We start from the raw sequence: 23,917 nt of genomic DNA, 5'->3' as shown, positions 1-23,917 counted from the left end.
AGTAGCAGGCACCAGAAATAATCTTGCGGTAAAGCGACGCTGAAGAAAGTTTTTCGTGCTGTTGACAACCAAGCAGCCGTTGTGTACTGAGGCTAGAATTTTGCGGTACTGACTGAAGTTCTAAAGGAGTCTTTTTAAGGCGGAAGCCTTTAATGCCTCCTCGTTGTAAGCAGGAGTTGTCCACAGAAATCTCACGCTTTTCAATTGGTCGAAGCGGTCGTGACGTCCTAGTGCGCGGATTTCAAGTGGGGCCAATTGTTGCTTGGCTAGTAACCATGCAACCAATTAAAGGGATCGTATAGTGATGCTCCAAGTATCTGGGAATGAGTTTAGTTCATTGCTTAATTAGCCTAATTAACCTTTCTAGTCAGGCCAGTTAAATATATAAAACCGAGTAGGAAATTGGTCGAGTTCGGGAATCGAACCCCGGTCTGCGGGGTGCGAGACGAGCATGCTAACCACTCCGCCATGCCAGCTTTTTTTTCTTTATTTTCGAGATTGACATGAAAACAATAAAAACACTTCAGCTACACTTGAGCTGATACGGGTGAAGTTAAATTTTCTTAAGTTTCACTAGATCATCTAGTAGTGTTACCCACTGGGGTGGGTCACGCTGCGCCTGGTAACATTCCCGCAGATAAACAGCGCTTTCAACAAAGTTCACACGTGTACTATACGACTGCTTATATCCGCATGCCTTACTTGCATTCGCGTTTTCCACAAGCTGTGGAGCCCGAGAAGCATTAATACGTCATAGGATACCTCTTTGCGATCAACTGGTAGAAATCTGATACCATAAGGGTGCAGTGGTAGTTCTTTCTTGATGGTTCTCTGCAGGACATCCCAGAAAAGTATGGCATCCCAGCAGTCTAGGAAAACATGTTCAATTGTCTCCGGCTGCTTACATAACAGGAAATTTGTTTTCCATGGGACAAAGATTCCTTTTTCGTGGAGCCAGGTTTTAACGGGTAGTGTATTACAGTGCAATTTGTAAAAGAATAATGTTTTCACTGTCGGCCGGACCAGCATCTTTTTCACCCGTTTTAAAATATCCTGCCCTGGGCCTCCACGGTAAGGTGCACAATACAAAGGTGGTGGCAGCATAATATCAACCAGATCCTTATACAGCTTCTTTTTGGGAACGTTATACAGGTATTCTAGTGAAAAACACACTTCCAACAACCTGAAGGAAAGGACAACCTCACGCAAATATCCGTTTACAGCACCACACATGTTTTCACACGATGACACTATGATTTCGGGGAGCAGCCTTTGCAACCGCATTTGTATAACAGTTCTCAAAAATATGTCATTTTGATCACGAAGGAAAATAAAGCGCGACACCACTTGGCGCAAAAACAAATGAACCAGTCCGACGCCACCGCTTTTGACTGAAATAAACAAGTTTGTTCGCCTTGTTTTCTCCCAGGTCGACGCCGAAAGAAAAACTGCAAAAAGTCGATGGATTTTTTGAATATTGCTGCGCGACGCACAGAGCACATTCATCACGTACCATATCTTAGAAATCAAGAAAACATTGCACACAAAGGCACGTGACAAGATTGACAGCTGCCTTTCTTGCCACGCGTCCGCTTTCTCTCTTGCCCTTAACGTCTCTTCGTTCCAGTGTGTGCTGGGATCGCGATAACTTTTTAGGGCACCCCAAGGTACCGCGTCGGCAAGTCAGTCCATTGCACTCGAGAAAAAAAAATCTGGTGAAACATCCCATTCCCCATGCCAATATCCGCAGCTTTTTTCCCAGTTTACCTGACATCCAGTTTGGTCGCAGAACTTTTCGACCAAATTCGTAGCTTCACGAATGCTGTCTCTGTTTGCGCAAAATACCGCTATGTCGTCCGCGTATGCAAGGATTTTCACTTCGGCTGCCTGAAGCTTCAATCCAGAAATGCAGTCACTGTTAAGAATGGCCAAGCACAACGGCTCGAGATATACTGCAAAAAGCAGGGGAGAGAGCCGGCATCCTTGTCTCACCGACGAGCGTACCATGAGGCTGTTGGTAAGTTCGCCGTTAACTATAATTCGCGTCGTACAATTTGCGTAAGCCATTTTTACCCCTTCTACTATTACGCCACCCAGGTTGACATGCTCTAGAATGGAGAAAAGAATGTCATGAGAAACACGGTCGAAAGCTTTTGCTAAATCTAGCTGCATCATAGCTACTTGACTGCCAAGCGCGTCAACGTATTCTAATACGCTTCGTGCAACACGCATATTTGCGGCAATGCTGCGACCTTTGATGCCACAAGTTTGATACGGCCCAACTAACTTGGCGATTACACTTTGCAATCTGCTGGCTAAACTCTTCATGAACACCTTGTAATCCACATTTGTGAGGCTGATTGGTCTATAGGACCCCACCAACATACGTTTATCCGTGTCATCAGTCTTGGGAATTAAAACAATGTGGGAGGTAGTAAAAGACAATGCAACTTGATTATTTTCATAAGCTTCTGTTAATACTTTGAACATCAGTTGAGCGACGTAGTGTTTGAATGTTTTGAAGAATATAGCACTCAGCCCATCTGGCCCAAGGGCTTTCCCAGATGGTAGGTCGTCTATTGCTTGTTCTATCTCCTGCAAGGTAATTGGCAGCTCTAGGCGCTGCTTGATTCCATCGTCAAGTGTTGGCATCAATTGTAAAAGTTTACATGAAAACCTTCTACAGTCTGGCGCTTGTTACTAAAAAGTTCTGTGAAGTGGTCCACAAAGACTTTCTGAATATCTCCTGGATCGCTGGTAATTGCGTCTCCGTATCTTATCTTTCTGATTTCTTTCTGGCAAGCGTACCGTTTTTCGTCCGCGAGCGCTCGCTTTCTAGGCGTTTCGCCTGCCCAGCTCGATGGTTTCGAATGAACAAAGGGGCGTCTAATGAATACGGTGTCTTCGTTCACTCCCATCTTTCTCCCTTCCCATTACGGCGAGGTTCAGGTGTCCACCGAGATATGCGAGACACATTTCCTTTCCTCAAAAACCAATTTACCGACGAGCGAGGCGTAGAACCGAACGGGCGATGGCGTTCTATCCACTCCCTGTCAGCGTTGCAAGACGCTGTCGCGTTTAACTCTTAGAGGCGAAGCTTAACCGCACATCTTAACCACACATCAGTTACATAAGCAGCAACATCGCGCTTTAGACTGTCGCCTCACCGCACTTTAGGTCAACAATGTGCCCCCTGAATTTTTGGGTTGTTGTACCCGTGCTCGCAGCGGCTGCCATACAGGCATTCAAAAAGGCAGAATGTACATAGGAAAACAAGAATTGAGAATCATGTCGACCAGGCGGGAGTTTTCGGTAGCGTTACTGAAATACCGCGTGATGCATGTTTTCTAAACTACCGGTCGTATACGTTATTTACGCACACAGACAGGTTACAAAGCAGAAGTGAAGTGAAGCTGGATGTCAGGATAATGCATTTTTTTTTTAATTTGGCTCAATCTTACCGCCATGCTTGGAATTAGAGACTGCATGCCGCAGAATTTACATTTAAGGATCCTTGTTCGAGTGCGATCCTGAAGATGCTTTTAGAACACATCACGCTGCTTGTACTCCATAGTGGACATCACCCAGAAGTCCTCGATGCCTCGTCATGGAACCACAGTGAGCTTGCGACGCACTTGGGCTTCTCGGGATATCTTCTACTGATGTTTGCCGTCCAAAGTAGCGAGGTATTTTGCATCAACGAATAACGTAACCACTTTGTGCCTGCAAAACAAATACAAACAAACATATAAGATTATTCAGATTAGCAAGAAGTACGCGAGAAAAGCGTGCAAAAGAAGAACCTTTTCTATGCTACGATACTTAAATCATAGGGCAGGTGTGTGGAAGAAATGAAAAGGAAAAATCGAAAGTAGCTACCAGCAAAGTATCTACAAATGTAAAATCAGCTGTCGGAATATACAAACTGATACACCATATTTTTCCAGCGCTACGAAGAAAAACGACAGAAAGATAACATGGGCGCTGGCTTCATAGATTGAAGGATAAAAACATGACAGAGAGCCCAGCGAACATGAAATATAGTTCAGTTGTAGGCAGCATTACGCGAGCTGTGTTTCGTTCGCCATATTGTCAGCGGTGAAGGCAAGAGACCGAAACGAAGACGACACGAACGCTGTCTTTTCGTGCTTCTGTCTCACTTGTCTTGGTCGCCGTTGAACAAAATGATTAAATAACAGCAACTCACCCAGAGCTGCTTACTGTTGAGCAAAGTAAAGAGCAGGTGGCTACTTACCATTAATTACTGAAAAAACAAAGAGCAATGAGAAAGCATGCTTGGCTCCACAAATCGTAAGCTTTTCCTTACAACCGCCTGCTGTCTCATTATCGAAGTTCAGAGGCAGCAACAACTGAATTTTAATGGGCCTGGTTTCATTCGGCGCAATAGAAACTGGAAAAGAATTTGATTCCACAACCGTTTTCTTCCAAGCAAGTAGAGAGTTATCGTAAATGTTTCGGTCAGTTGATGCGCTCGTTATTACCCGACACTCGACACCATGATAGGTGAAGTCGTTACCAATTGCACTCTGCAAAAGGGATGAACTAAGAACTAGTACAGTCCCAGCCGCCAGGCAGCAAGTAGGCAGTTCTAGTAAAGTGCAGCCTCTGTTAGAGTTTGCACATCTAAAGTTGTGGCGGCATGTGACTTTTGCCGCGTTGACGGTTTTAGTGTGCACTGGTGGCGTTTCAGCCAAGATATTCGAAACAAACTGGTGCAACCAATGAACAAAGCTTTAAGGATGTTTATAGGAACTTTTCATCAAAGGGCGCGGTGGGGAGAGCGTAACGAGTTACAAACTGCGACAAGCACGTGAAAAAAAAATGTCTTATGATTCGGTGCGATCAGGCCTTTGGTGCGCTTGAACTTCGGGTTTCGCTTCTGTTTACGTTCCAGGCTCGGCTTTTAAGGTCAAATAGACTTCTGACAAATATCCGCGAAATCGCTGAGTGGGGGCCTTAGCGCTAGCTCAATAAAACTGGTGTGGACTTTTAGGCTCCGCCGAGGAGTATGGCACGAAGCTTTATGAATTATTCCTTTGTATGCAGAATATGTCACTCTATACATGAATCTTGAATCGCGGGGAGTCATACAATGGAGAGATGCGGCATTCTCTGAGAACGAAGCATTTAGAAGAAAGTAAAGGTAAATTATCACTGACAGTACCCATTTTCACTCAAAACTGCGGTGACGTTGACATTTTTTTTTTGCGCGTGTATCTCTCACTATCACTCATTTCAAACGCTTATCACGGGGTGATTTTCCGCCTAGACATCAGAAGCTTGTATTCAAGAAGTGGAGAGAGAAAGTTCCATATATAAAATCATTTTTTTTTTGTCAGAACTAAACGAGCCCTTTGTGCCGAACAAAGTTAAACATAGCAACGCAGAGCCGTAGAATTCATTTGTGGCAAAATAGCAGGGTTGGAATTCTCCTCGAGTTCCTCTATATCTGCTCATAGCTGAAAGACCATTGTTCGCCCGTTTACTAGGTCGTTGATAAAATATTTGTTTTTTTGATTGAACGGTAGAGAGCAGAGGCACGCAGATAAATCCCGAAGAAAGCCATAGTCGAGATCCTGGTGGCCCGGAAAGTTTCTGCGGGCGTTTATTTCAGTTGTAGCACGCGTTATTCAACATAGAGATAACTTGATAGGTGGGATACGCGCATGTGTTTTCCAGTGTACTTTCATGCGCGTTAGCTAACGTGAGTGTTTCCCGAAGTGGGGCGAGGAAGAGCAATATGTGACCGGAAATATATAACTGAACACGCCGAGCGCGATGTGTTCTTGTATACTGTGCCCGAATCAAGGCTAAGGCTCACGCGTTCGGTTTGTACCGTCAGGCAGGAATACAAATGTCTTGAACTACACTGCTGCGCATGTTCCTCAACTCCGACTGGGGTTCGAAACTTGGCTCTGAAGGAAAGCCTAAAAGTCAGTTCGATTACGGAAGGATCCATTTTTTTGCGTCGATCCTACCACTTCTGAAAGTGGGTTTGACCGCCGTTGTTCGCTAGAAACATATTCTGCACTTACCTTAGCGGCAGCAAAAGTAGGATTATGACAGGGAAGACCATCTGCACGTAGGGCCACGGTGCAAACCCAAAGAAGCATAGCACGGCTAGCTGCAGCAGCTGGCAGGAGGTAAAGAGGTGTATCTTGCGTTGCGGACAGCGCCGGATGTAGTGGTTTGGAGGGTACGCCGCCTGCTCCATGAACAGGAGGGTGAAGCGCTCGAACAACTGGTTCCCTGTGGAAAGCACAAATTAACGGAGAAAGTATTTAATTCACTAAGAAGATACTGGGAGCATGCATAAATGAACGCATATCGCAGGAGGGAGAGGTACGAGGCAGTGCTCAAACCTGCACAAAACAAAGCAGAACGGAGAAAAGGGGGCCTACGCCGCACGCCACGGCGTGTTTTTGTGGCCTAGGTCAAGTCTATTAGGACACGTGTGGCCGATTTAAGCCTTCTCGGAAAGAGGGAGACGAATGGCTGCAATGAAGATGCGGCCGTCGGCTGCATGACGTCGACCTCCTTTGCTTGGTTTACCCGTTTCATACGAAGGTGACGCGTTTTTTAATGTAACCGTGAAGTGTGCTATTCTTAATATAGCTACTCAACGACGCACGTCGGTATGTAAAAAAGTCTGGCGCAATGCTACCGGATTCAGTGCTCGGTTGCAAATGCATTGTAGAAGCGCGGTTGCGAAGCCCTCTGGAGTGTTGCTAGCCGTATTATTGCAGGCCCTCCGTTCATATGTTAGTGATTGTTACTGAAAACATCTTTACCACGCATTCGTCTCGTGAAATGTTAACACTAAGTACTTGGTGAGCGTCCCAAAACCACACGAACCTATGAGTGACGTGACGGCCATGTAGAGAAACAATCCATCCAGGACAGCTGTCGGTATGTACGAGAGTGGATACGGCAGCATAAGAAGCGACAGCCCGATAAGGAGGTGTGAAAAGATGCCGGTGAGGCGCGTTTCACGGGACCGCACCACGACCTCGTGGACATGTCCCTGGTCCACATGTTCCTCCAGGTCGGCCAGGCATCGCGCGTGCAGCGGCGAGTGCGGTAGAACACCATGCATCCACGGCAGCCCGAAGACTGACAGCCCGCAGTTGAGAACAGCCACGACTAGGAGATCCAAGTGATAGGCTGTGCCCTTCTTGAGTTTGTTGCTCGGGCTGTTGACCATGGCGGCTGAGATGTTCTGGTCCATGAAGAACAGCAAAGACAGGGCGAAGCCAAGACCCATGGCACCTAATACTCCGTATACGGGAAGCTCCTCGATGCGGGCTCGCTCCAAGTAGTAACCCTCCGATATCTCAAACTGCTCGGCTGTAATTAAAAAGGCAAATGGCAGCATTTGTAACAACGAAAAGGACAGGCCTAATGCATCCTTGAAAGATGTCAAAGGTGGCACGTTGCGGCCGGTGCTGTTATCGTGGTGATTATTGTATTGTAGTGTATCAGTGAAATTTATTTTATAGATAAATCACCAATCATTTCTCCTCTTAAAGCACAATGCTTCAAAGTGTTAAGATGGTCTGCGCATGGGGATTGTCCCTCAAAATTATGGTTTAAAGATATGTGCTTTGTGTTTGAGACGAATGCAGTTAGTGCATCATGAAACTGAAGTTGAATGGGCGAGTATAGAAAGAAACATATCTCGAAGTTGTATTGCTGTGAAAGTTGGGTTCACATACTGAACATGCAGCGCCGACCGACGAGAGACGAAGGAAGGACGACACAGCGCACTGTGTGTCTTGTCCTTCGTCTGTCGTCTGTCAGCGCTGCATGTTCTGGATAACTCCAAGTGTCCGGAAGAGAAAACGACATCTCAAAAGGCATTATCACTAACTTATAGAAGCAGCTATCCGCGGCAAAAAAAGCTATATTTTGAATTATTCATCCCGAGCAGCCAAATGGACAGAAGTTATCACCCCTCGCAGGAGCATACGTAGACTTTGTGGCAAGGTGCAGCCTCAGAAGAAAACACAAACTCACTCTTTATGGCTGAGAACACAAAGGAACCAACGAAGCTGAAAACAACCACGGCAACGGGCAGTGCGTAGTCGGCCAGCAGATTTCGTACGTAGGGGTGCAGGTAAGGCGTCTTGTTGAAAGTGTATAACGACACTCCCAGCATGACAGTGCCCAGTGTTAGAAGCAGGAAGAGCATGCTTGCTTCTCGCTGGCACCCGGAAAACTGGAAAGCGACGGCGGCAAATTCAGTAGTGTTGTTAGCCGCAGACGGGAGGGGGTCGGCCATCACCAGAAGGGGGCCCGAGCATTCTGGTGCCAGGTAGTGGCGCAGGAAATCCTTGTACACGTCACGCCCGGCGTCCAAGCAGAACGCTATCGTGATGAAAAGGGAGAAAATCTCCTCTGTTGACCTGCGTGTGATATTGAGTTGACGTTCAGTAGACGAGTTTGTGCCATCTAGATTCCGTGGCACGAAAGTGTTCACAAAAAACGTCAGGCTCCACTATTCTGACTTCGCTTGTACTTTGTGCGAGACTATGACCTGCGAATTTTACTGTTTAGCTTTGTCAACTTGCTCTATATTTGGTATATGTGTCAAAGAGCGCTAGACATTTGTTTGTGTTATCTTGCCTTTACTTCGTTCTTTATTACAGCGGAATTGAAAGTTGCTAATTTCTTCACCGGTAAGATGCCAAGATAAGGTATTAATCTTTTTAACCCGACACGTCGTTCCTCCCTCACACAACAACACGTACAACTCGGAGGAAATCTGGGCAAATTTGGATCACTGGGATGAGTTCCGTTACCTCGTGCACCACTTCATGACTTTGCTTGCGTCGAAGATGACGTAAATGAACAGGAAGAAGCTGTTCCAGAGGCCGACCCATGCATACATTGCGGTAAAATCGAAGCCGAAGTCTTGACTGATGTCGTAGATGACTGCGAAGACAAGTAGGCAGTAAGCGCAAGAAAAGGAATCCACAAATTGGCATGAATACGTTAACTCCCTCATATACGTTACGGCTAGCCTAGTAGCACACCTCTTACCGTTAGGACACCTGACCAATACAATCACCTTCTGACGGGCTTGACAATTTTGTGAAGTGTCGGTGGCAAATCCTATCACTATAGCCTCACGGTGTGACCGGTCACAGCTATAAAGTTCAAAAGCAGGAGCTGCCGTACTTCTGAAGAGAGCCTTTGTGATATAAAAAATTGGGAAAGAGGGCAGATGGAGATCAGCATAAGGATGCCCTGCTGTTTACCATGTCCATATTAACTCGATAGCGTTAAACGCCCCGTTCACAACATTATCCAATGTCGACGTTGTGAGCGAAAAATCACGAGCATGGCTCTGGCAGCTGGTCACAAGAGAGCAGCCTAGGAGGCATGTTGGCCACCTAGGTCGTGTGACCTTGCGGCGGCATCAAAATCTGCCCCCTCCCCCGCGGTTAGTCAGAAAACTGCAAATCGTGGCAGGTGGCTGTTCAATTAATGTCGCTATTGACAAACTTCGAGCGCACAAGGCCCAACGCTGGCCGCTCCAGTAATCGCAGGGCAGGGGCGCATGGCTAAACCGCTACACCACTGCACTTGCTGCACTTGGAGGGGTATGAGCACTGCCAGGGATATGTGAATGTAAAGTAGAGAGTGACCTTCTGCATATATGGGAAGTAACCCATTACGCTATCCGGTCATGCACTTATGGTGGAGCTTGTGTCCCCTCGAATTTTTATTGTTTAATGTGCGTCCTCTCACATCTGTACTGACCACGTGTTTATTTTTTAGTACAATGTACTTTACTATCCAATGCCAACACTAGTGAGCTTTGAAAAGCCTCGCACGCGCTTTAAGTGCTGCTTTCTGTACCCATTTTTCATCTTGTTTTGGCTGTTTCTGTTCATTTCTGCGGCCATGATGACCAAGTCACCAGCATGCATATACGCTTTCTATTCGACGGCTGTGGCTCAGTGGTTACGGCGTTCGGCTGCTGACCCGAAAGATGCTGGTGCGATCCCGGCCGCGGAGGCTGAATTTCGATGAAGGCGAAATTCTAGAGGCCCGTGTGCTCTGCGGTGTCAGTGCATGTTAACGAACCCCTGGTGGTCGAAATTTCTGGAGCCCTTCACTACGGCGTCCCTCATTGCCTGAGTCGCTTTGGGACGTTAAACCCCAATAAACCAAACCAAACCTCTTTATTTCGGCACGATTTACCGTGAACAGGTTCGCTAGTTCTGAGCCTTCTATACTGTTTTCAGGATATATTGTTACGTGGCAGGAGACGTTCACACCCCGCAGAACACTGGTGCAGTCACACTGAACACAACACAAGCACAGGGCGCACCGGACGCCAAGACACAAGCCACCGCGCAGGATTCAGAGCCCGAGCACGCGCCAAGCGCCCTCTCACTTCGTCTGCCTCATCGTCTCTGCGTCGACCCGTAGCATGACCCCCGGGCGTGAAAGCACCGTCGCGGTGCGGCTCAGCGAGTGTCAGAAGAGGGTAGATGGTAGGGCTTAAGGCGCGACACGTGCACAATATCGGAGGGTGGAGTACGGGAATTGCACTCGGTGAAGGCAGGCTCAATCTCGTATGTGACGGCTGTGACTTGGCGCAGCACGCGATACGGGCCCACATATCGAGAAAGAAGCTTTTCCGAGAGCCCTACACGGCGAGAAGGCACCCAGAGCAATACAAGGGACCCAGGCAAGAAGGCACTGTCCAGGTGGCGGCGGTTATAGTGCTCTTGCTGAGAAGCTTGGGAGGCTTGCAAGCGGGAACGGGCGACTTGGCGAGCATGGTCAGCATGGGCAATGGCTTCACGGGCGTATTCAGAATGTGCGGGAGGAGACGGTCGATACAATGTATCAAGCGGCAGTTGAGGCTCACGGCCGTACAAGAGGTAAAACGGAGAGTATCCGGCAGTGTCGTGGCGGGAGGAGTTATATGCAAATGTAACGTATGGGAGTGCGACGTCCCAGTCTCGGTGATCAGAGGAGACGTACATAGCGAGCATGTCGGTGAGCGTCCGATTGAGGCGCTCAGTGAGGCCATTAGTTTGGGGGTGGTAAGCGGTCGTCAACTTGTGCTTAGTTGAGCACGCGCGAAGAATGTCGTTTACCACTGCGGAAAGGAAGGTGCGGCCACGGTCAGTGAGCAGTTGGTGGGGTGCTCCATGATGAAGAATGACGTCCTGAAGAAGAAAGTCGGCGACATCAGCGGCAGTACTCGTGGGGAGCGCACGCGTTATCGCGTACCGGGTGGCATAATCTGTGGCGACTGCAACCCATCTGTTCCCAGAAGTGGACTCAGGAAATGGGCCGAGAAGATCCAAGCCGATACGGTAGAACGGCTCCGGAGGGATGTCAATGGGCTGAAGAAAGCCAGCGGGAGCAGAGGCAGGGCGCTTGCGACGCTGACACTCATCGCAAGCACCAACGTAACGGCGCACGGAGCGGTAGAGGCCAGGCCAGAAGAACCGACGGCGGATGCGGTCGTACGTGCGAGTAACGCCTAGATGGCCAGCAGTCGGGAGGTCATGAAGTTCGTGGAGAACGACTGTGCGTAAGTGCTTCGGGACGACGAGGAGAAGGTCAGGACCAGTTGGTTGAAGATTCCGGCGGTATAAAATACCATCAACGAGAGCAAAGCGGTTCAGTGAAGGGTCGGTTGGGGCGGACGTTAGGCGATCGATGATGGAGAGAAGCTCCGCATCCCGACGCTGTTCTTCGCCGATAGTTGTAAACGGAGTTACAGAGAACAGGTCAATGGTGCTTGCGCTCGTCACAGTATTAGAGTGGGCAACAGGGTAACGAGAGAGACAGTCGGCATCTTTGTGCAACCGGCCAGACTTGTAGATCACAGCGTAGTCATATTCTTGGAGTCGTAGCGCCCAACGACCGAGGCGACCGATAGGATCCTTCAGAGAAGAAAGCCAGCACAGTGCGTGATGATCTGTCACAACTGTGAATGGCCTGCCATATAAGTAGGGACGAAATTTGCCAACAGCCCAGACGAGGGCCAAGCACTCTCTTTCGGTAATGGAGTAGTTCTTCTCGGAAGGGGATAGGAGACGGCTAGCATAGGCAATTACACGATATGTGCCGCATTGACGCTGGGAAAGGATTGCACCGATGCCATGGCCACTAGCATCAGTACGGACTTCCGTAGGAGCGGACACATCGAAATGTGCCAAGACCGGTGCAGTGGTAAGCTTTCTTATAAGGTGGGCAAAGGCTTGGTCTTGGGAGGACCCCCAGGAAAAACTAACATCCTTTTTAAGAAGATCGGTGAGCGGCTGAGCAATGTCGGCAAAATCTTGAATGAATCTACGAAAGTAAGAACAAAGGCCCAAAAAACTTCGGACGTCATTGCTCGAACGGGGTACTGGGAAATCTTTTACTGCTCGGATCTTGTCTGGATCGGGACGAACCCCCGTAGCATCGACGACATGGCCTAATATATTGAGCTGGCGACGCGCGAAACGGCATTTTGAAGAGTTGAGCTGCAGCCCGGCATGGCGAAAGAGGGAAAGAACTTGTGAAAGGTGGCCCATGTGGGACGAAAACGAGGGCGAAAACACAATTACATCGTCTAAATAGCACAGGCAAGTGGACCACTTAAATCCTTGCAGCAAGGAGTCCATCATGCGCTCGAAAGTGGCTGGGGCGTTACATAAGCCGAAAGGCATAACCTTAAACTGATATAAGCCATCAGGAGTAACAAACGCAGTCTTCTCCCGGTCCTGGTCATCCACAGCAATTTGCCAATAGCCAGATCGGAGGTCTATGGAGGAGAAGAATTTGGCTCCGTAGAGGCAGTCTAAGGCATCGTCAATTCGAGGAAGCGGATAGACATCTTTTTTAGTGATCTTATTCAAGTGACGGTAATCCACACAAAAGCGCCACGAGCCATCTTTCTTCTTGACCAAGACGACGGGTGAAGCCCAAGGACTGTGAGAGGGCTCAATGATGTTCTTCTCCAGCATTTTTGCCACTTCCGCCTGGATGACCTGTCGTTCTGCATGGGAGACCCGGTATGGTCGGCGGCGGATAGGAGGAGCATCGCCGGTGTCGATGCGGTGCGTAACGGTAAGAGCTTGGCCGAGGGCGCTGTTATGGAGGTCGAAGATGTCGGAATAGGACTCGAGAAGCGCACGCAGCTGACAAGATTGGGCAGGGAGCAAATCGGTGGGCATCATTGCCGTGATCGCGTCAGTCGAAGTAGGATCGTGAGCAGGGGCTGCAGGAGCTGATGCATGGGTAGTGTCCAATGGGGCAACTTGGCAGGAGCCAATAGGTGAGAACGTTGCCACGCATATGCCAGGTGGAAGGACTTGGGCTGAATAGCTGAAATTGATTAACGGAAGTGACACACTGTTTCCCCTGATTGTAGCGACAGTATGGGGCAGTGCAACGTTGCGGTGCAGCAAGACATCTGAAATAGGGGCGACTAAGTAGTCACCATCGGCGACTGATGAGGTAGGACGTAGGGTAACGAATAAGGCGGCTAGGGAGGGCAGAGAAACTTGGTCGGGCGAATACAGTCTGGGAGAAGGCAAGGGTTCAGGATCGATGGCTGGGAGATCGAGGTGGAGGATGCCGTGCGAGCAGTCTATCAGGGCGGAGTGTTCTGATAGGAAATCGAGGCCGAGGATGAGGTCATGAGAACAAGGGGTCAAAACATTGAACTGCACCGGAAGGTCATGGCCAGCAACACTAACGCGTGCAGTGCAGAGTCCGTCAACACTAACTGTTCCGCCGTCCGCGACACGCACTCGAGACCGAGCTGGCGTGAGAACTTTACGTAAACGACGACGAAGTTGTGCACTCATGACAGAGATATGCGCTCCAGTGTCGACAAGCGCACGCACGGGAACACCATCAACACAAACGTCTAGTTGGTTCAAGTGGGAGGTCTGTAGAGGATTTGTGGGCCTGGTCGTGGATGCAGCGTCACCTCCGGGAGCTGCATCAGCTAGTTTTCCAAGTCAGAGCGGTCGTATGAGGCTGCAGCCGATGATCGAAGGGACTGCGGGGATCGGAAGCGACGACCTCGTGGAGATGGAGAGCGGGAAGAACGACGGGGTCGGGAGCTGTTGAGATCGTTGGCCGAATCTGATTGGTCATGAGGTGGTCGGGGCGGAAAACGGCGGGGAATATCTGAACGGTTGTCGTAGGAGAGCTCGGTGCGAGGAGTCGGAAACCATCTATTGCGGCAGTGCCGGGAAATGTGACCGACACAGGAACAGTTGAAACATATGGGGCGATCATCAGGCGTGCGCCACTCTGCTGGATTTCGGTAGCGACGAAAGTTCGGAGCCCTGGGACGGTAAGCATTCCTGGTTGGTGGCCGGACGCTAGAGTTCCCGATGGAACAGATGGCAGGTGAGAGATTCAAATTTGCGAGTTCCTCTCGTACGACGGCTTGAATAAGGGACACATCGGGCAAGGGGTGACTGGGGATGGTAGGTTGGAGGGCCGCAGGTGCACAGGCCTCCATTTCGCGGCGAACGATCCGGGTGACTGTGTCGTTGATGTTGAGAGGCGAAGTGGGAGGTGGGCTAGTTGGCGGCTGCTGCAAAACACACGAAGATGTGGCGGCCGTATGGGGAAGTCTTTGAAATTGTGGAAAAATGCGCCGGCTCTTTACTTGCTCGAAGAGACGGCACTCCTTAATAAGGGCATCCACGGTATCACTGCCTTTGCAGAGAAGTAAATGAAAAGCGTCGTCCGCGATCCCTTTTAGGATGTGGCCCACCTTTTTCGATTCCGACATGGAGTTGTCAACCTGGTGACATAAGGCAAGGACGTCTTGAATATACGTGATGTAACTTTCAGAGGTGGACTGAGCACGCGAGTCGAGATGTTTTTGGGCTGCGAGCTTCGAAGAATCCGGAGGTCCGAAGAGAGCGCGAAGCTTTTCTTTAAAGGTGTCCCAACTCGTTAATTCGTCTTCATGGGTTTCGTACCATTGCCTCGCTGTGCCAGACAAATAGAAAATGACGTTGGCCAGCATGACGGTGGGGTCCCACCTGTTATGGGCGCTGACGCGTTCATACATCAAGATCCATCTGTCGACGTTTTCAGTTGAGGCACCGGAGAAGATGTCGGGGTCACGGGGATGAGCCATGACCATGAATGTAGTGGCAGTGGGACTTGGCGAGTCACCGGGCTCCGTCATTGTAGCGGTCCCGGTGTAGCGACCGCTGCGAAGCTCCGTGATGGAATAGGCCAGAACGAGAGGAAGGGGAAAGTCCTCACCTCCACCAAGATGTTACGTGACAGGAGACGTTCACACCCCGCAGAACACTGGTGCAGTCACACTGAACACAACACAAGCACAGGGCGCACCGGACGCCAAGACACAAGCCACCGCGCAGGATTCAGAGCCCGAGCACGCGCCAAGCGCCCTCTCACTTCGTCTGCCTCATCGTCTCTGCGTCGACCCGTAGCAATATTTATGTGTTTATATGTTTGGATGAGTGGCCCATCAGTAGGACGTTAATTCGACCGTCAATCGTCCAAGAATAAAGCTCAAGGTGAGTGAAAGCCTCTGTCCCAATGTGATGCCTCGTTATAGGAACAGAATATGTTGGCAAATTGGAGCACTAGAATGTTGGGCACTAAGCCAGGTGTTGGCGGTGAAATAAATAGCGTAGACATATAAACTAGTAATGATAAGAAGAAACAAAGCGATAATTCGAGTAATCACTGTGGTAATTGCCCCATTTACGGAGCGGAGCAATGCTCAGTGATATGCACAGGCGGTGGGTTTTTTATCCCTGCAAACACTAGACAACTTTCTCTGCAACACAAATGTTACACGCATTTTTGCCCCATTCATGGCCGTAGCTAGCCTGTTGAGGGCTCAACATGTTCATCAGCTATTTGCACGTTGGCCGTGTGCGCTAATGGCATACAGTACCTTGAGACACGCAGCTACAAGACCAAACACGAATAAAGTGATCAGATAACGCTCGTGGTCTGATAATTGTTCTTTGTCTCCTTGCGCAGTGTCTAAGTGCAAAAGTTTCACTACAACATGAATGTGCTCGACTCCCGATTTTAGGAAGAGCTCGACAGATTTTTATGATGTTGTTTTGCATGTTGTTCCACCTTATGGGTCCCTCATAAATTCTTCACACGCAGAGTACGCAACAAATTCAGTGTAAATAACCAGGGAATAGATTTTCGCGCTCACCTTTTATGTACAGGCTGAGCGGAGCCGTGGTCATAAGAATGACGAGTGGCTGGCCACTGAGGAGAGCGAAGCCGAGACCGCCAATAGTTTGGCTGATCATGCATTTCTTGACATCTGAAATATTGAAAATAGGCACAGTGACCAGTGTATACGTGATTTTCTGTTTGTTTGATTGTACTTTAACATATGTTTTTAAACAAGCATGATTGGCAGTTAAAAATTGCGTTACTAAATGAGGAGAGAACAATTTCTGTAACGGAGCCTGTAAATACATTAAGATAACTGGGTCCTTCAATTTGCCTGACAGACGAGGCAGGCCAGACAGATTTTAAACAAAATTATTGTGCGCAACTGAACAAGAATTGAGTAAGACCGCGCATATGACGTCTGATCGATCAGGGCTGCCTGAAAAACCGTATCTGCGCCACGTAACTGACGCGTCACGAGGGACTACACCACACTGTTGGCAGATAGCGGCTGTCTTTAAAAGCCGCGCCGATCTCACTATCGATCAAAGCCATCTGTAAAATAATAAGATTTTAATGGCATGAAGTATACGGTAGTAGAGTAGAAAGTGATCGGGAAAAGCAAGATTCGTTGAAACCGACTGCTGATCGATTTCGCATCGCAGCCATGTTACATTGTTTTAAACTCTTTACGCACATATACTCCAGCGTCTACGTAGTGAGATAACTTCAGCTGCTGAAACGGAAGCTACGAAAAACGTCAAGAATATTCTGATCGCATGGCATCATCGATATTAAGAAGAGCCTTCCGTACGTCAGTTCTTGCCAGTCAAGAAAGGCGTTCTAATCGCAGGCTAAGACGTACTCGCATAAAGATCACTGTATATGCACCTGCCTTCTCAAGCCAACGGGTCTTACCACTTGATTGCCTAAAAAGGTTTTTGTAGCATAAGTCCCGAGGAAGTGTTTTGTTTGAGATAATGTTTGCTGATTTGGGGTCGATAATACACACTGAACAAACGATCATGTTCTACTTCACTTTTTGAGAATGATGACACATACTCTGACCACGACCCATCAGAGGTTCAACGTCAGCGACGTCACTTGAACCATTTAGCCAGTTTTCTTGGGACACTCTTTTCGTGTAGACGGCCGGCTGCGCTAATTTTTCGAAGTTAAAGCTACCTTTAATGTTCTTAAATACGGGCGTAATCAAAAGGAGGAACTAAGTCCCGCAAGCTGTGGATTTTCATGGTCATCAAAAGCTGCAGCTTCATTCACTGCAGGACAAGTGCCTCTATGCAGGACTGGCGCACGACTTCGAATGCCAAGAAGCTGAAGAGCGAAGTAAAATGGCTCTTTACAAAATTTACAGCGAGAGATGTAATATGTAGGCTATACGGGTTTACTTATTTTGGTATTTCAATTCACTTTCATATTTCCAGGCGAATACACTATTTTCGAGTCGGTACTTGGGCGAAAAGCTTACTACACAGGGCCCAGATATGTTGTCTACAGCAGCAACCTTTACGCCCGGTTTACAAAGCAGAAAAAAAAGCGTAATACATAAGCACAGCTTGGACACAATAAAGACTGTTACAGAATGTTGAATGCCGTAATGGCTTCGAGATTTTAAATGCGGAATTAGTATCTGCTGCCTCGTGTCCCTGTGCCTGCCAGCAGGAATGCGCCCTGTGAAGTCATGCGGTCTGAGTCCTTTGTCTATTAAACTATAAATGATCCCTTTAAGCTTTTTGGAATAAATGAGAAGGTGGAGAGGTACTAAAGGCTTTAGTTTCATTTTAAGGCCTCGATAGAGTCCGGAAAGTCTTGGCAGCTTCATTCTGTAAGCCGTGAGTTCTATGCAGTGATCTGCCAGGCGAGAAAAAAACTGACGAGTAAAATAGTTGAAGAATTCATAAAATCGATAAGGGGCAATTCTGGAGCCTTATAAAACCAGCTCACCAATTCTGCCGCGTGTGTTTGTGTCGTTGAGGGCCCCGAACGCTATTGTTGGCAGCAGGCAGCCGAAGTACAAAAAGAAGGTGGTGGAAATTGTCTTGTACAGTGTCCTCGGTCCCACAACACCTTTAAGAACAGCAGCAAGATAACAAGTCAGGAATTGGCAATGTATGGGGCAGTGGTTGGGGTTCAACGTCTTCAAGCGATTCAAAAAAGAATGGGATTCTCTTTTATTTCACAATAGAGAATTCTGTTCTATCTCATATTACGCTTAGGAGATAAAGCAATTGCAGGTTTTTCATGCGTCTTTAGGTCAATAAAGACGTGAAATATTTTGACAAAATTCAGTTATGAACAGTTTTTTTCGCTGCAATAAATAGGTATTTCTCACCACGTAATTGGCATTAGCTGCATATGCACAATAAACCCCAGGAGAACTACAGCGACACACAGGTATTTAAAGGACGTCGTAGTGGAGGCCTCCGCACAAATTTCAACCACCCGAGATTTTTGAACACGCACCGACATCACATGGTACACGGGTCCTATCGCATTTTGTCTCCTTCGGAATAGAGCTGCCGAGTCTGGGTTCGGGTTCATATTATAGCTGAGGGCCTAAGCCACTGGGACATCAGGACAGACACAAGACAAGCATTCGTTTTCGCGCAGTAAAATGCCCTACTTAACTTCTAATTGTTGGAAAACATATAAGCAAGGGTATCTTCTTGCGGGCTTTCCTTGACAATGCGCTCAATTACTTCAGGAAATACATATTTTTAATTGCACATAGCGCCTTAACCTTTTTGATATGGTTAACCTTAGTGTTGAATTATAGGAACATGGAGTCGTTATGGTACGAACCAATATGTGGAAATTTATGTTTCCGCATGTCTTTCGCGTGGCTGCCTTATGATTTGCACAGCGTTTCCTCATGGTTTACATAGGATGATTTGATGTCATATGAAGAATTGTGTAAATTTCGACGTTTCTGTTTGTGTAATCCTCGTCGACCGCATAGGCTGCTTATTTAAAAGTTAAATATGGTTTCCATATCAGCTATACGGAAAACAGACAAAGTTATGGGAACAGCACATTTCAGAGAAATGATGTAAGTTCGTGATTTGTGTAGTTACTTATAGGCATATTTCTCGAACGAGGAGGCTTAGCAGGAAAGGAAGTATGCTTTTGAGAGAGCGCTCTAACGGCAATTCCAAGTGATAATGTCCATGAGCCGGCTAAGTGCATGGGTTTTCGCACTGATGTGTACTCTTTGTGAAGAGTTTTGTGCTCTGAATTGCCGGTAGATAAGCAAGGCTAATTCCACCTGTAGCATACAACTGAGCTCAGCTCAACTTTTGTGCCCTGGATGTTGGCTTGTGAACCACATCGTGTCGCTTGTAATCCACCCGTAGAGATCAGTCTCCTGTAGATAAGATTTTTCGTCCTGGCCCCTCCAAAAGGTTGGACTTGCCGAATGCTACATTAGCCCGACTACACGGTTAAGAAACACGCGCCTCCGGCTGTAAGCTTTTGAGAAAGGATGTACGCGGAGTTCTCATGGTGCTACTTCAAATTTGCTCATTAAAGAAGACTAAGTTGCAAGGGATCACTTCGGCTTTCCGTTTCATGAGCGTGGGTCGCAACACGCAGAATATGAACTATAAACTCTTACCATCGATGTAGTCACTGATGTAGTAGGGCAGGCGACGCCGGATATCATCGCGTAAGCCTTGTCCGATAGTGCACTTGGGACTTCTCTGAAACACGCATAGGCATATGGAAAGTGTTTTGTCGAGAACTAAGAGCTCAGCTTTTCAAAGTAACTTGCCTAGAGCTTGTACAGTGCAAGTCACGGAGGAAATTTGATTGGGAGGAGGGTCTCGGCCTAGGCTACATCCATGAAAAGGTTTCATCAAAATTGTTATATACTTCCCTTGGAGGCTTTCGCCCTTTCAAATAAGCACTATGAACTTTCTGATGGCTACTAAGGTGCGCCTAGTACAACAAATACAATAATACTTATATCGGTAAATAATGTCGCACCACGCCGCGTTTCCATTTCGATGATTTGGTGAAGCTTGGATTGAAACTAATTACAGTATCCCTCACCAACAGGGCGCCTTTCTCTTTAGCAAGGTTCTAAATTCTGACTTTATTTCATACTTCTGAGGTTTTTCTTCTTCCTGGTTAATGAATTGAGTAAACAATTCCAAATTTATTTGACAGCATCTAGCACATTGAGGAACCGCTAAATGGTCTTGGAATCTTTTCAGTACCGCTAATTGCTTTCCTTAACTGTCAATGTGCGATCACACGTTTCATTGGCCGTAGTTGGGCTTTCGATGACCACGCATTAGAATAAAGGTGTAATGCGTATGCAAACTATGTCCGTCTTTTTTTTTCAGTTGAGCTTGTATACAAGAACATAATTAGGTTTAGGTCACGTCCACATATGTAAACATCGTCCCTAATGAGGTTGTTTGAAAGTTAGTGATGAGAAACACCTGATCATAGAACCGAACATGTTATATGTACAGAGTACCATTCTACTTTCGCTAGCGTCGAAAACAAACTACACCGAGGGTCGTGAAAACGCCCACAATGAATAATATACAGCGATGTAAGAAACAGAAGAGAGCGCCATTCCCAGAACACTACAAAACGCGCAACGTCGAACAGGGTTATCTGGTTTGTACAGTCTTAAGGCGGCACGAATTGTGCAGCTCATAGACATCATGAAAACATTCACCGTTGTAAATTCAAGTGCAATGAGATTTCGCGTACTCATTCTGGCAGTCAATTTTTTATACGTGGCACTATCAGTCTGCTCTATAGTACAAAATAGATTTCGCCTTTGAGTCACTACTATGCACGCTGCTAACTGACGAGGCTGACGCGCGATGCCAGAGCGGCCGTGGCAGCTATTGTAAATCTCATTGTCCATCGCTGCAGCTACCATAAGTTGTGCTAACACCGAAGCCGCCTTCGCAGCTGCTGTGGAATCAAAATTTATCCAGCAGAACCAGCGGTAACAAATTTTTTGATGGAAAAATTGGCGGTGCTTAAAAAAGGGCAAGTGTTGAACATGGGGTGAACTACGACCTCTGTAGTGGAATAAAGTGAAAGCAGGCATGTTCACATTTACTGGTGGGCAAAAATGTGGCTTTCATTTTCAAGCGCTCTCGTTACAAGTGTCCTTCATTATGCAATTTAAAGGGCGAAATCAGTACATAAAATATTGTGCAAATGACCATCAAGTATTTGGTGTCATAGGTAAAGAAAAAGTGAGTTGGTGGACTTAAAAAGTTTTTCGGCCTCAAATGTGGACGTCGCGCCTCGATTCCCAGAATCTCCGTTCGTCGTTTCTTTGCCGGACGTGACGTTTTTTTGCGTAAGCACTATACTAAATGCCGTTATTAACTGTAGCTGTTCGAAATGGTCCTTCAGAAAGGAGGAACTTGGATAATTTGTGCTCTGAACAGTTGCTTCTGAAAACCGCAAAAGGCTCTGGTGGTAATTTTCTCAAGATGTAATGGGTTGGAATTCTAAACGGCAGCACGATGAAGTCGAATTGCCTGCATGGTTTTAACAAAGATGAAAAAATAGGTGACGACTGGAAGAGGAGCAAGCTCTGGCCAGACGGTATCTAAAAGTTTGCACCTTGTTGTCAAAGCGCCGGGGCAGGAAACGTGAAAACACTTCCTGTATAATCGCAAAAAAAACAACATTTCATCTCTTTCACAAGTAACGCAGGAAAGAATTATCCTTTGCAGAACATTCTGTGACAAGCATATATTTATCAATCTCTAACACTGAGTTAGAAAAGAAAAAACAAATGTTGCCGTAGTTTGGTACATCCAGGATCTTTGAGGTGCAAGTTCCACATATGTGTACGCAGCTGATAGGCGCGAAAATGAAAAATTTTGTTGAATTCTTTACATTTCAATTCGAATAACTCTTTGACTGAAGTTTTGTCAAGAAAGAGCTTTTCCTTTAGGCATATTTATTTCGTGCTCTATGGGGCTATCGGGGCGCCTTCCGACCACCTTCCGTAAAAAATGTATGAAGGCTTCGTTAAATGAATATCTTCAAAGCAACTTACGCTTTCATGTGGGTCCTTCTGCGAGCAAGCATTCGTCGCCTGCACGCTTCTACACACGCCGGCCAGGTTGTGAGCGTGCTCGCCAATCTCGTTGGCGAACTGGGCGAGTGTGCGGGCCTCCCAGAGCCTCCGACGGAACTCTGAGTCGACGAAAAGTGTGGCGAAAGTCCGACCAGTCTCTAGAGCGTTCTTGGTACCCTTCTCCTTGCTTGGAGTCAGCACCAACACCAGGAATCGCACATCTCCAAATGCCTGACCCATGTTGGTCGGGTGCTTAAGCCTCGCGATGGCCACACGCTTCCTCCGGAGCGTCGGCATGGAGCCCCTGCGTGGCGTCGCCAGCACCTTGCCTCATTATTTCTTCTTTGCAACGCAATGTGTCAGAAAGCACTGTTATCATGTGGTATTGATGCTGGCTTCAAAATTCAAATGGCAACAGGCTTACATAGCGACAGTTTTGCCGTAAAGTAACTAGTTAAAACTAGAGTAGGCTACGTGTCTCATGTGATTAGCTATTTCTCTTGGTTTTTAAGCTAACCTCAACTATGGCTATGCTGTTGACATTTTTGAGTCGTCAATTAATGTAACGAAGCTTTGTCTGGAACTGAGCTTTGTGTAAACGAAGCTCGGTGGAAACAAAATTTGTGGAAAGAAACCTCGATTCACCTGATCGCGGCAGAAATCTTTTCGAACATGCCCGGTACCTTCCATAAGGCTCAGAAGGCAGCGAATGCCTTTTGCAATAGCGAAACGAAAGTTACAGCGAGGTATCTGTCGATAGCCCGAACTGGGAGGAGCTGTTATCTTTTACCAGGCTAAAATCAGGCGGGTTTTCGTGATTTTGTAACGAATCTGTCGCTTACACCTCCAAAGTCAAATGTACATGACGAGCAATCACGAGAACATCGCGTTTGCTTAGCAGTGTCACTGCAAGACGAGCACGCAATGTTGCACGCAGTGCTCGCCGCGTTCAATAATTATTGATAGCTTTTGAGTGAATTTCAAGAAGACTCTCACATGCGGCTGACAAAGAACCACAAAATGAAACTGAAGTGCAGTTCTTTTGCAGCGTACTCTGTGGTGTTACTTTTTTTTTATTTCTCCTTCGGGCAACATACAGGTATTGCCTACGAGGCAAGACAAAAGGAGGTGCTAAACCTCCTGACTGGGTCTTGTCCTCGCCTGGGTACAGCATCAGGAGCGGTATTACATTATACAACAACAAAAGGCTGTCTTTGCCATCGCTTACAAAACAGACGCATCATAAACAGTTCTTGTAAATATATACAGATAATAAAATAATAATACACACTAAATCATATACAAAAATGGTACAGAAATGCAATACATTAGAGTTGTTCGAACCGATACAGCGTTCCCTGCTGAAAAAAAAGCTCTACGACGCAACAACCCCACAGACCATCCACCACAGAACACCACACAATCTGCACGACACACCACTCCATCCGCACGACATATCATACGAATTGTATGGTATATCATACAGACCGCACGATATGCCACACAGACCGCACTACATCCTACGATGAACAATCTATGAGGCCACCGCACCATAGAACTCCCCCTCAGCAGGGTTACATCAAACGGAACCAGAAGTAAGCATTTTGTTAGGACACAACGTTAGACAAAAAGAAAGACGAACAGATG

At 47.2% G+C, this 23,917-nt stretch overlaps 1 protein-coding gene across 1 annotated transcript in view; it reads right to left on the bottom strand.

Annotated features, from left to right (window-relative positions):
* Window positions 1-3,427: 3,427 nt before the first annotated feature.
* The window catches only part of LOC149334064 (solute carrier family 4 member 11-like), a 58,094-nt gene continuing 37,604 nt past the window's right edge, over window positions 3,428-23,917 (bottom strand). The window contains exons 6-14 of the mRNA XM_089556183.1: window positions 22,250-22,574; window positions 19,820-19,904; window positions 18,151-18,273; window positions 16,220-16,333; window positions 8,823-8,955; window positions 8,038-8,426; window positions 6,877-7,368; window positions 6,057-6,270; window positions 3,428-3,723 (exon numbers count right to left, since the gene is read on the bottom strand). Of these exons, the coding sequence (XP_089412309.1) occupies window positions 3,657-3,723; window positions 6,057-6,270; window positions 6,877-7,368; window positions 8,038-8,426; window positions 8,823-8,955; window positions 16,220-16,333; window positions 18,151-18,273; window positions 19,820-19,904; window positions 22,250-22,574 (1,942 nt within the window). The 3' untranslated portion in view covers window positions 3,428-3,656. The remainder of the gene's footprint in view (window positions 3,724-6,056; window positions 6,271-6,876; window positions 7,369-8,037; window positions 8,427-8,822; window positions 8,956-16,219; window positions 16,334-18,150; window positions 18,274-19,819; window positions 19,905-22,249; window positions 22,575-23,917) is intronic.

The sequence above is a fragment of the Amblyomma mixtum genome, chromosome 8, assembly GCF_055824585.1.
Source record: "Amblyomma mixtum isolate Tamu chromosome 8, ASM5582458v1, whole genome shotgun sequence".
Taxonomy (NCBI): Eukaryota; Metazoa; Arthropoda; class Arachnida; order Ixodida; family Ixodidae; genus Amblyomma; species Amblyomma mixtum.
This window is presented reverse-complemented; position numbering and strand designations above follow the sequence as displayed.